The 12341-nt window shown below is 39.1% G+C and overlaps 1 protein-coding gene across 1 annotated transcript in view; it reads right to left on the reverse strand.

Moving 5' to 3' along the window:
* Window position 1: 1 nt before the first annotated feature.
* Window positions 2-12341, reverse strand: part of ncapd2 (non-SMC condensin I complex, subunit D2) — a 25064-nt gene continuing 12724 nt past the window's right edge. The window contains exons 23-32 of the mRNA XM_078252646.1: window positions 10216-10327; window positions 9991-10114; window positions 7917-8072; window positions 6184-6361; window positions 5984-6078; window positions 5706-5786; window positions 3755-3938; window positions 3490-3658; window positions 3264-3383; window positions 2-285 (exon numbers count right to left, since the gene is read on the reverse strand). Coding sequence (XP_078108772.1) covers window positions 203-285; window positions 3264-3383; window positions 3490-3658; window positions 3755-3938; window positions 5706-5786; window positions 5984-6078; window positions 6184-6361; window positions 7917-8072; window positions 9991-10114; window positions 10216-10327 — 1302 coding nt within the window. The 3' untranslated portion in view covers window positions 2-202. The remainder of the gene's footprint in view (window positions 286-3263; window positions 3384-3489; window positions 3659-3754; window positions 3939-5705; window positions 5787-5983; window positions 6079-6183; window positions 6362-7916; window positions 8073-9990; window positions 10115-10215; window positions 10328-12341) is intronic.

The following is a 12341-nucleotide window of genomic DNA, read 5'->3' on the forward strand; positions in this document are numbered from 1 at the left end:
GTTGTAATCAAAACAAGAACCAGGTTTATTTGATGCTGTCATTACACAAGTCCTCAGACTACTTCAGTTTGGTGCAAAGCACCAATATCTTGAAAAAATAAAAGATTAAAAAGTAAAAATATGTAAAAACGCAATACATCATTTCAGATAAAAGATTAAAAAGGAAGAGACACAGAAATAAGACAATACAACAGAAGTCAGATCAGTTTCTGAGGCGAGCTCGCCGGGATGTGCGGGAGATGGGTGTTGTCACTTTAGGGGTCTCACTCTCCGCCATTACAGCATCTGATGAAAAAACAAATAGATTAGAAGTAGGACAAGTCATGGGCTGTTGTCTGAGATCAGTCATGGACTCTAATGAATTTCCACTGCATGGTACGGCACAACTCGCTTTTGGTACATGGTACTTTTCTGGATTTTGTTTGCCAGTGCAGATAGTGCTCCATCGATGTAGGCGGGGTCCTTAACTGATCGTTATAGCGACGCTGCGTGAAACTGTCGTAACATCATCTTCACCACAAACAGTGTGTTCCCTCTGCTAGATCCTTTCATTGGCAACCAAACAGAGAACGTCTTTACTTCGTCAACTGACCATGGTGTAGTATTCAAGTGATGATTCTCTCTGACCAAGCAGTGGTCTTCAGTGTTTTAACTCCACCTTCTAGTATCGGCTCAGCTCGCTTGGAACCTCCCAGGTGATCCCATGTACTATCCACAACTTTTGCTAATGGAAAACCAAAAAAAGAACGGTTCCAAGGGAGACAAGTCATCCTGTACCACATAGTGGAAATGAGGCATAAGGCCACACAAAAAATTGCAAAAAAGGATTTCAGTGAATCATACAAATCTAATAGAAAATCTTACCCTGTATAAACACTATCCAAAAAGCCATGCACTCCTTACTGTCCACTTTCATTTTTATGTTGGTAATTTCCAGATTGATTTAATCCTTTTAAGTTGTTTTCCATCACACCCATTATAGTCCGGATGATGCGTCAAATTTGAGGTGAAATGTTCACTTTTTCATAAAAGCATGGAATTTGGTACACTTGTACAGTTTGGGGTGCCACTTTTTTTTCCAGAAAGGGAGCCATCGCAAAAACGCCTCATGGTGGCCATGGCGGCCATTTTGCTTTCCGCCATAACTGAATGTGTTTCGTATCACATCTCCTGAACCAAACATGGCAACACAGAATAGGTAATGTCTCCCCTATGTTTTCTATGTTTTGATGGTCAAGGATGACAATGATACTAAATACAACATCATAAACTGTTCAGGTAAAAAGTTAATGGTGCATTTAGTGACACTGAAGAAGGAAATCTCAGTATTTGACAACCTAGGCTAGACTTTAGATTATAATTTTTAACACGTAACCCTTTTGTTCATTAACCCTGATGATCCAGTGACTGTAAAGAATCGAACAGTATGGCGAAGGAGCACAATAAGCTCATGTATGGGATGATGACAGGACGTAGTTTTTACATATTCTTTAGTGTGCTTGCATAACTGTAGTGTGAAATGAAAACTAACCAGATCAAATGTATACAATGTAACAAAAACCATGGTCCGAGATGTCAGGTGTGAAAAGGCCCTAAAAATATCTAAACAGTAGGGCACAGATTCTAGATGTTATTTTATAACATCTTAGTTCTGAAACCAATCGCCGATAATTTTTTATTCGTCGATATACAATCTGATCGCCAATCAGCATAAGCCTAAAACAAATGTGTTTTTAAGTAAATCGTTGTTTGACACTTTTTTAAGCTTAGTTGTTAAGGTCATATTAAATACTGTTCTTTTACTTTCAGTCACTGTATCACCACGGTTCATGAACAAAAGAATTATGTGTTCAAAACTCTACACAACATGCATGCAACAAACATGATAACCTAAAGTCTAGCCTAGGTTCTCAGATACTGAGATTTCCTTCTTCAATGTCACTAAATGTACCATTAACTTGAATAACCTGAACAGTTTATGATGTTGTATTTAGTATCATTGTCATCCTTGACCATCAAAACATAGAAAACATAGGGGAGACATCACCTATTCTGTGTTGCCATGTTTGGTTCAGGAGATATGATGCAAAACATATCATTTGGTTATGGCGGAAAGTAAAATGGCCGCCATGGCTCCCTTTCTGAAAATGTTTGGAACCCCAAACTGTACAAGTGTACCAAATTACATGCTTTTATGAAAATGTGAACATCATTTTCACATATCATCCGGACTATTAGAGATATCCCCAGACTGTGGATTAGTGCAGCTGCAATGGACAACTCACTTTTAAGAGCAACAGTCCTAAATCCTCTCACACACGCCCGGAGCTCCAACTGGACTCCACTCGGAACTTTTATTGATCCAAAGTATATTACTGACTTGTGCCAAAATACTGATGTCAATTCTATTCATAATACTATCAGGTGAAACAACTAGTCCATTGATCAAGAAAAAATATTTCAAAACAGAAATGCCAAATATTCCCACGTGCCAGCTTCTAAAATGTGAATATATGTAATATATTCACATTATATAATAAATATATAATATGTTTTATTTGTCCTGTGTTATTAAACTGCTGAATCTCTTTGGATTTTGGACAGTTCAAACAGGTCAAACTAAACAAGCAATTTGAAGATGTCACTTTGGATTTAGAAAATTGTGATAGGCATTTTCTGTCATTTTATAGACAAAACAATTAAGAAAAGCAGTATCATCATTTTAATAAATTAGTTGCAGCCCTAAATAAATGTAATTTATACATTCCATCCAATATGTTCCTTAAAAGACAAATTAAGTTAAATTACAAACAACTGATCAATAGTAAAACATGTAAATGTAATTTGATAGGCAGAATAATCCTTAAAGCTATAGTGTGTAGTTTCTGTTGCCCCCATGAGGAATTCTAAGTAATGACAACAACACTGTAGGCGCATCCAGACGATGCAAGCGTTCTGTGATCGCGCACGCGCCCCCACCCCTCCTCCACACAGCTGCTAGTAACGGACATGGAGGATTAAAAAACATGGACTCTTCAGAAGAGGTAATTATCTTCACTCCAGCTTATTCGCGGGAAAGCCACAGTCTTCTTAACAGTCATGCTGAGAAATACAGAGAGTGTTGTGTGGAGCCGATAGTCTTAATTAGCTTTGTAGCAACTCATTTGGCAATGGCTTGAATGTAACGGACGTTCAATAATATCAAAAAGTTATGCACTAAAGCTTTAAGTGGAACATTAAATTAATAAAGTGGCTGCACTCACCTTCTTCATTCTCCTCTTCATCACTGCTGAAGGTGATCGCAGGTTTTTTGGACTTGCGAGATTTTTGAGGAGTCACAAAACTGTCATTGCCGCGGCCAGAAACTGAAGGCTTTGCTTGACCTGTAACAAAAAACAATTTTTCCCCCCACAAACAAAATCAACAATTTTCCTACATGCACATTTGCACACAGCAGGACCCTTGAAATTAATTTTTATGAGCACTGACCTCTTTTTGACCTCATACGGCCTCTGACGGGCGGAGGTGTACACATGACTGTCTTCTCAGAGGATCCTACTCCTTTTTGGTTCTCCTCATCCATCTCAGGACTTTCCACATTCTCCAGCCCCCGTGTGTGAACCGCAGTCAGCCGCTTCTCAAACTCATCTACCTGGGCCTGGGAAAACAAAGTTACCGTCAGTAAACAAAAATTATGTCACAAATAAATTTTAAAAAAACTAGTGGTTTTAAGAAAAGGAGATTTATGTAGCACCTTGAACTGGGCTTTGGCCCCACGACGGAGCCTGGCAGTGATGGAGAGCAGAGGCTGGTAAACTCCAGGCTCGGTTAACTTGTCGCTGTAACACTCCCAGCATTCCTGCAGCCTCTTGAAACCACGCTCACACATGGACAGCAGAGACAGAGACATGGCCAAGTCACACCACTGACGCTCCGTCCTAAAAGTGTAGTAGTATGGGAGTCATAGGGATTAGAGACTTAACCTGATTAGAAACTATGTGAAATGCATAGAAATTCTAGATCCTCAACATAAAAACTCATTACTCATGAATATGGCTTTGCCCTGGCATTTGGACCAAATCTCATTTTCCAGGAACCTCTTGTATCTAAATTCACTTTGCCATTGTGTAATATAAAATGTCCTTCCTTTGAGCTCGGAGTATGAAGAATGAGTCAGAGGCAGACTGAAGCCTGGACCGGCTAATTGTTTGTCTACATTCCTCAACTATATGGGAAGACTTTTCATGACAAAATGAGTGAATAAGATGTCAGTGTAGGTAATAGGTGAACGTTTCCATCACGGTACATCAGTGCTTTACATAAGACAAAACAGCCTTCGGAAAAGATATAAAAGAAACAGACCTGTCCCAGAAGACCTGGGAGGTCTGGATGGTTCAGAGCAGCAGATTAGAAATGAAGCCTGTAGGGTAAAGTGGCCTGTAGCTGTTCCAAGAATGCAGCTCAGGGACCAATCCGAACAAAAATATTCAGGACCAAGACAAAAAGTATTTAACTACAGGGCATAAAGGGGATCTGCACACTGTAATAATAATAATAGTATTTTTTATATATATATATATATATATATATATATATATATATATATATATATATATATATATATATATATATATATATATATATATATATATATATAAATAAATAAATAATACATTTTCGCTTTTTAAGGCAACATTTTGATCTGCAAATTTTTTTTCTCATGCCTGAGTAGGGTTGGGCGATAGGGAGAAAATCAGATATCATGATATTCTTGACCAAATATCTCGATAGCGATATTACAGCGATATTCTAGGGTTGACAATTGGTGCTTTAACAAAATATCTTCACACTTAGATTTTAGATAAATAATCATCAGTAATGTGGACATAATGTCCAAGTGGGGAAAAGGCAAATAACAGAACAGCTAGAACAGTCTGGTAAGTTCAGAAAAGTACATCACTTTACGTAATGCAGCATATCACGATGTTGACACACACTCTCTCTCTCTGTTAAGAATGCAGCTCGACATGAGAAATTCAACTCCGGAGCAACATATTCAAAATAAGCACATTTTCCTCAAGACATCTGCATGCATGGGACAGACTTTAACACAACATAACAAAATGGCACTCCACCTGTGCACTTTAGCTTCGCTCATAAACATAGAGGCGTTGACTCAAAGAACTGCTACAGTCATCTTGTTCCAGTCAAGTTCTTTGTGCTTGATAATCAAATCAAAGCTTTCATAAAGCTAAATTCAGTGTATTAAATGCATTTATTAACAATTTTAAGTTTTGTGACGTGGCTGAAGACAGTTTGACAAGAAAATGTAATGAATTTGCAAAATCTTTTGAGCACATCTTGTTCACGATACTACTTCTCAAAACAGCAACAGTAATATGAAGTGCGTTGGTGGGGGCCACTGTACGAGACAGCAGCTCTGTGCCCAATAGGAGAAAGAAAAGGTCACATTGGGGGAAGTAGAAGTGGGGCAAGGTCCGTGTCCATCATTTTGTGAGTCCATCTCACTTTAATTGTCGTTCTCTCTTCACGCACTAAACACCCATTAATTACCCACCTACGCATCCACCCCTGCATCTTGCACACAAAAATACTGCAGGGCAGACTCAGAAATGGAACAAAGAAAAAATTACAAACATAAAAGATGTAGGTGAGAGGAGAGAAGTAGGTGGAGATTTACTCACTTGGCAGTCCTAAAGCGCTGACACAGTTTCTCTACCAGAGACTCTGTCTGCCTTTCCTTGGTGATGTAGGAAAATAGCTGTCTGAAAACACACAGACACACAACACAGCATCTAAACAAAGCTCTTAAAATAGCAAGTGGTCAACTTTCCCCCTCGAAAGCACCTTAAACAAGTCATGACTTTTCCTGGGCCTGCCGAATCCTGCTCAGTGTGGACAAATCCTCAGTGGACAAAGGCAGCAAATTGGACTAGACACACTGAAAGGACATGCAACTCACTTCATGATGGTATTGAAGTCCTCGGAGGACATGCCTCTCTCTGGGTCAGACAGGCGACTGATGATATCTGGGAGCAGGTTGTAGATTGCATTGTCCTGATGGGTAACACCAAGAGTTAAAAACCTTCCCAATTATTCAGACTCCATTCTGGTGTGTGTGGGGGTGTGTGTGTGTGGGTGTGTGTGTGTGTGTGCGCGCACCTTGGAGGCCAGCTCGTTGAAGAAGTTCAGGGCCAGGCTGGTAATGTGAGGCTCCGGGTCAATTAGCAGCACAGCCACCTCACTGACTTGACCTTTTACCTTGAGCACATCCTTAAGCACCAACTGGGTAAGAACTGTCACAGCTGTCTGCCTCACTGAAGGAACGTCGTCACTGAGCCTAGAGGAAAGGAAGTGTGAAATTACTGCCTGATTCATTTTCTACCTCTTCGGTCTGACCTGAACCATTTCCTCAATCACCTTCTTACTACGAGCGATAGCCGAAGGCAGTATGTTTCAGCCTCTGGGAACTACGCCTGTCCATACAAAAGTTTATGAAAAACAATTCAATGGTTGCCGAGATATTTCAGTCTGCACCAAAGTGGTGAAATAAAACATTCTTGCCACCTGTGCATTTGTTATTTCCCAGTCTTAGTCAATTAAGCTTTCTGTAAAGACTGGGTAATTAGGCAGAACGTCACTGAAACCAAACAACTGTCACAGCCTTGGCAGAATACAATGGGATTGGACAGACGATGGCAGGGCAATCAGATACCTTTCTGAGACCGATTTAGATTTACCCTCACCCAAAACCACAGAACAAAAAAAAAAAAAAAAAAAACTCATTAACTATTTTTCATTTATGCCAGAGAGCAGGACTCCTGGCAGAGGATGAGACACTTGTTCATGGCACTGCCACGTGCCAATGCAGGAGCTTGCAACAGCAATGAGCAGGGTAATTAATTCTTAATGCGCTTATCAGGAGGCTCCAGGGCAGCCGCCTAGAGAACAGTGGAGGTGTTGGTGTGTGGGAGACAATTAGGGAACGCTATGAAATGCTTATCAGGTAGGAAACACAAGGAGGGCAATGAAGCATTATAAAAGAACAGAATGTTTTACACGTCCGAAACAAGTCAATGTGAGCATTATCAACCATGACAATTAGAACCTCACTTCATCAAACAGAAACTTCAGCTTCTAAGTTCACTACAGGAAAACCGTAACTTTGTGCAGAAGAAACAGAAACCATTATTTAAAATGAAAGCGTACCTACAAGCGTAAAAACAATTGTAGAACCTTTGACTTCACCCCAAATTATTCTCTTCTGCTCACCGAACTGCTGCGTATAATTACAACACACTAGCCATTGGTTCTAGTCACAATCTGTAACACACCAGTAATTAAGTTGTCTAAAGTACCCTTGTCGAAGGCGGTCAAACTCTCCACCCTAGTTCATGTGTGTGGGTTTATCTACTGGCCATAAAGCTCTGGCCGGTTCCCTTGGCAACAACAGAGGTCAGGATACAAAGCAGATATAGAGTTTGCAAACAGAGATCATCTCAAAGTTTCCCCCGTTAAAGTCGTGATGGAAAGAGTAAACTTTTCCCATCATGTGGCTCAGTGGAGCATTGTGACAGCTGCAACACTTCAGTGGCTGAGAGGAACAACATACTGAGACGGTGGTGGGATCCGGATGAAGATGGCTCAAGTGTACAAGCAGAAGCGGGATGTTGGGTGAGATTTAACGTCTTTTACAGTACACCCACTCACCTGAGCCATCAGACACAGTTATCTTTATAATGTTGGGTGGGAAAACAAATCTACGGATATTGTGATAATGGGCATCTTATTGGAAAATTCGATTAGTGACGGGGTGTTAACGAGCATGAGCTGCTACTGTGACAAAATCATTTTATATCACTGGGCTGATTCAGTTGAACTTGTTATTACATTACCTGGCATAGAGATTCTGTGTCCAGGGCTCCAAGATATTAGGAAAACGGACAGTGAGGTCTCCCAGAGCTATGATGGCATTTGCCCTGACCACAGGAAGAGCGGAGCGCTCCAGCACTGTAAACATGAGACGGATGTTTTCTTCACACGTCGCTGGGCTGACAAAAGAGACAAAGAATTCACAGCATTAAAAAGTTATCCCAATAATTCCGGTCAGTCTATTTGGAGTTTTGTTTTCTGAAGAAAAGCCATATATAGGGCTGCAACAACAAACTAATATTTTCATCAATCTGCAGGTTAGTTTTCTCAAATAAGTGATTCATGTTTGATCAAAAAAGTTCAGAAAACTAACACATTTCCCATCAGTTTCCTAAACATTTAAATTGTTGTATTTGAGCGACCAACAGCACATAATTCAAACGTACAGTTGTGTTCAAAATAATAGCGTTTTAAAAAAAGTGAATAATGCTCAAAATCCTAGCTCAAAAATAGCTTTTAATTCGATATCATCAATGCATTGGGAACAGTGCACATTCAATTCCAAATCAAAACATGACCAAAATTGATCAAGTTTGTGTTATACCTTTACAGAAAGTGAAGAAAAAGGAATAGTAGGCTGTTCAAAAAATAGCAGTATTTGCATTTTTCTTTACAAACTCAAACATTTACTGTATAAACTGAAAAATGTTTGGTCTGAAAAAGGGTTTGCTTTACTTTGAATCACTGAACTAATATTTAGTTGCATAACCATTATTTCTGAGAACTGCTTCACATCTGTGTTGCATGGAGTCGACCAACTTCTGGCACCTGTGAACCGGTATTCCAGCCCACGACGATTGAACTACATTCCACAATTCCTCTGCATTACTGGGTTTTGCCTCAGAAACAGCATTTTTGATGTCACCCCACAAGTTTTCTATGGGATTGAGGTCTGGGGATTGGGCTGGCCACTCCATAACATCAATCTTTGCTTGCTTACTGGTGTGTTTTGGGTCATTGTCTTGTTAGACCCATTTCAAAAGGCATTTCCTCTTCAGCATAAGGCAACATGACCTCTTCAAGTATTTTGATGTATTGAAACTGATCCATGATCCCTGGTATGTGATAAATAGGCCCAACACCACAGTATGAGAAACATCCCCATAACATGATTTTTGCACCACCATGCTTTACTGTCTTCACAGTGTACTGTGGTTTGAATTCAGTGCATGGGGGTCGTCGGACAAACTGTCTGCAGCCCCTAGACCCAAAAAGAACAATTTTGCTCTCATCAGTCCACAGAATGTTGCCCCATTTCTCTTTTGGCCAGTCAATGTGTCCTTTGGCAAATTTCAACCTATTCAGTACATGTTTTTTTCAGCAATGGGACTTTGCTGGGGCTTCTAGCTGATAGCTTTGCTTCACATAGCCTTCTTCTGATCCTAACAATACTCACAGGTAACTTTAAGTCTTCTTTGATTTTCCTGGAGCTGATCATTGGTTGAGCCTTTGCCATTTTAGCTATTCTTCGATCCATTCGAATGGTAGTTGACCATTTTTTCCCACGTCGTTCAGGCTTTGGATGCCATTTCAAATCATTTTGGCTGAGCAGCCTATACTTTTCTGCACTTCTTTATCCGTTTTCCCCTCTCCAATCAACTTTTTAATCAAAGTCCGCTGTTCCTCAGAGCAATGTCTGGAACGACCCATTTTGCTGAGTATTTCAGTGTGAAATGCACTATAACCAGCATGCACAACTAGTGCTTCCTTCCTTCTTTAAATATGGGCCATAATTGACACCTGTTTCTTCACAGAATCAATCACCTCACTAATTGAACACAACACTGCTATTATTTTGAACATGCCCCTTTCAATTACAGATTCAATTACACAGAATGAGCAGCATGCATGTCATGACTGTTGGTTTTCTATGACTCCACAACACTTACTAGTAAATTATTTGCCATGTAGAAATATCACTTCTACCAAAACATTTGATTTATGAGGTTAGTGATGTTGGACTGCTATTATTTTGAACACAACTATATATGTTTATAAGTTTGATGTAAAGAAAATGGGAATAGTCAATGTTTTTACCTTATCATCATGTACTGAGAGAGTGCCAGACAGGCAGCAGTGGTGAGCTGTGGGTGAGAATAGCGTCCTGGGGAGCTGCAGACTCTCACCAGCAGGGGAAGGAATACAGACAGCAGGTTCTCTTCTAAACGGACAGAGAGAGGAGGGTGGGGAGAAGATGTTTTTCGTATGTGAAGATCTGAATGTAAGGGATGGTGAAGAAAGGGGTTTAGAGGTTTTCATTACCGGCCAGTAATTCAGTCTCACAGATCTTTCTGATGAGTTCAGCCTCCGTATCTTCAGCAGAGGCACCAATCAACCCCAGCTCCTCCTCCATAGCACTCTCATTGGCCGCTTGCTGTTGGAAAAACAGAAAAGCTTTACAAAAACAGCCACCTCTCTCTCTCTCTTAATAATTCTTAGAATCCATCATGTGAGCTTTCTGACTTGTAGCACACTCTGATAAACACATTTTGCTTCCCATTCCTTTCCATGTAATTTTCACTACACCACGCAAGTAAATTTCACCTAGCAAATTTCCATCTGACTGCAGATAAAAGTGACATTTAATACTGAAGTGATTAACTCTTTTAGTATCAAACACTGCCAATATACTTGAAAGGTGGTTACAATTGTTTCCAGTAGTGACAAGTTTTCATAGAAGAAAAAGTGTATTAAAACATTCATAGACATGGTTTTCATGCACTTTTTTGCATGGACAATCACTAAAAACTAGGGCTGTCAATCGATTAAAAAATGTAATCTAATTATTTACATACTCTGTGATTAATTAATCAAAATTAATCGCATACATAATTAACGGTGCCTGAACCGATACTTTGTAAGAAAGTTAAAAAAAAAAAAAAGAAAAAAAAAAGTACTAAACAGTTGGTGACATTAAAGAACGGCTTGTTTATTGCTAAGGCCATATGGTCAAAATTAAATGATTTAATAATAATAATAATAATAATAATGTATAACAATAACTTATTTCACTAGTAAATTGCTGTTGAACGACAAACAACCACCAGATGGTAAAGGACATTTACAATAACTTCAAATGCACCACAAGGCTGTAGTTTAACAGTTTCATTGAACGCACCGTCTGTGTTGTTTCTCAGACGGCAGCTGCAGATTGTTACATACCGGTGTTGAATCCTCTACAGTAAAACAGTCAAACTTTACACCATTTAGCGTTAGCTGTCAGCATTGTATCCGTGTTTAATCCACCTACTAGCTAGCGGTAGGCTAACGTTAGCTGCTGTCGAGTATAGTGTTAACTAGCGTCACATGCAGCGGTGTTTGCGTTTCCTGTAACGTCTGTTTCAGAGCATCAGAGAGAAGTGCAGACATATCAGTGGCACCAGATTTTCGTCTGTATGCAAACGTCAATATGGAATGGATTAATCTGCGTTAATTTTTTTTAACGCGTTATTTTTTCTCAAATTAATTAATCGAAATGAATACGTTATTTTGACAGCCCTACTAAAAACCTCTTATATTAAATATTAATCTATTAGTTGTCAACTATTAAATTAATTGCCAACTATTTTGATAATCGATTGGTTACACTAATTTTTGCCAAAATTCTCAAATTACAACTTCTTAAATGTAAATATATTTTCTGGTTTCTGTACTCCTCTATGGCAGTAAACTGAATATCTCTGAGTTGTAGATAAAACAACACATTTAATAAGGACGTCATCTTGGGCTTTGGGAAACACTGATCAACATTTTTCACCATTTCGTGACATGTTATAGACTAAACTAATCGATTAATCTAGAAAATAATCAATGACAAATACGGTTAGTTGCAGCCCTATTCCTGGCGAGGTATACCACGTGGCAGTAACATTAGATGTTTGAGTCCAACCTACGAATTTTGTTGTATGCCAATCTGCCTCTTTCTGTGAAAAGATAAACAAAAAATATAACAAAAATGTTCATTAAGGATACACTTATCTTCCGGTTCCCTGATGGACTAATCAATTTTGAGCCATCACTCATCTGACTGTGTCACTAACATTTATCTCATCAAGCCATCCTGCTGAGACTCGATGAAATGATTTTCACTATACAGGGAGTCTTTTGGCTTCAGTGTAACATTAAAGTATCTGCAGAAGTACTTTTAAAAACTCCAGTAACTCCAGTATGAAGTGAAATAATGCTGCAAGTAATGACTGTTTTCTTAATTAACCGATTCATTGTTTTGTGTATAAAATAAAATAAAAATAAAAAGTGAAAAGTGGCCATGGAAGAGTCCAATGACTAAAGACTCAGTCAACATTCATAGAAAACAGCAGCAAATCCTAACATTGGAGAAGCTGGAACCATCAGATGTTTGACTCAAACGATTAATTGATTATCAAAAT

Source organism: Sander vitreus, chromosome 6 (genome assembly GCF_031162955.1).
Source record: "Sander vitreus isolate 19-12246 chromosome 6, sanVit1, whole genome shotgun sequence".
Taxonomy (NCBI): Eukaryota; Metazoa; Chordata; class Actinopteri; order Perciformes; family Percidae; genus Sander; species Sander vitreus.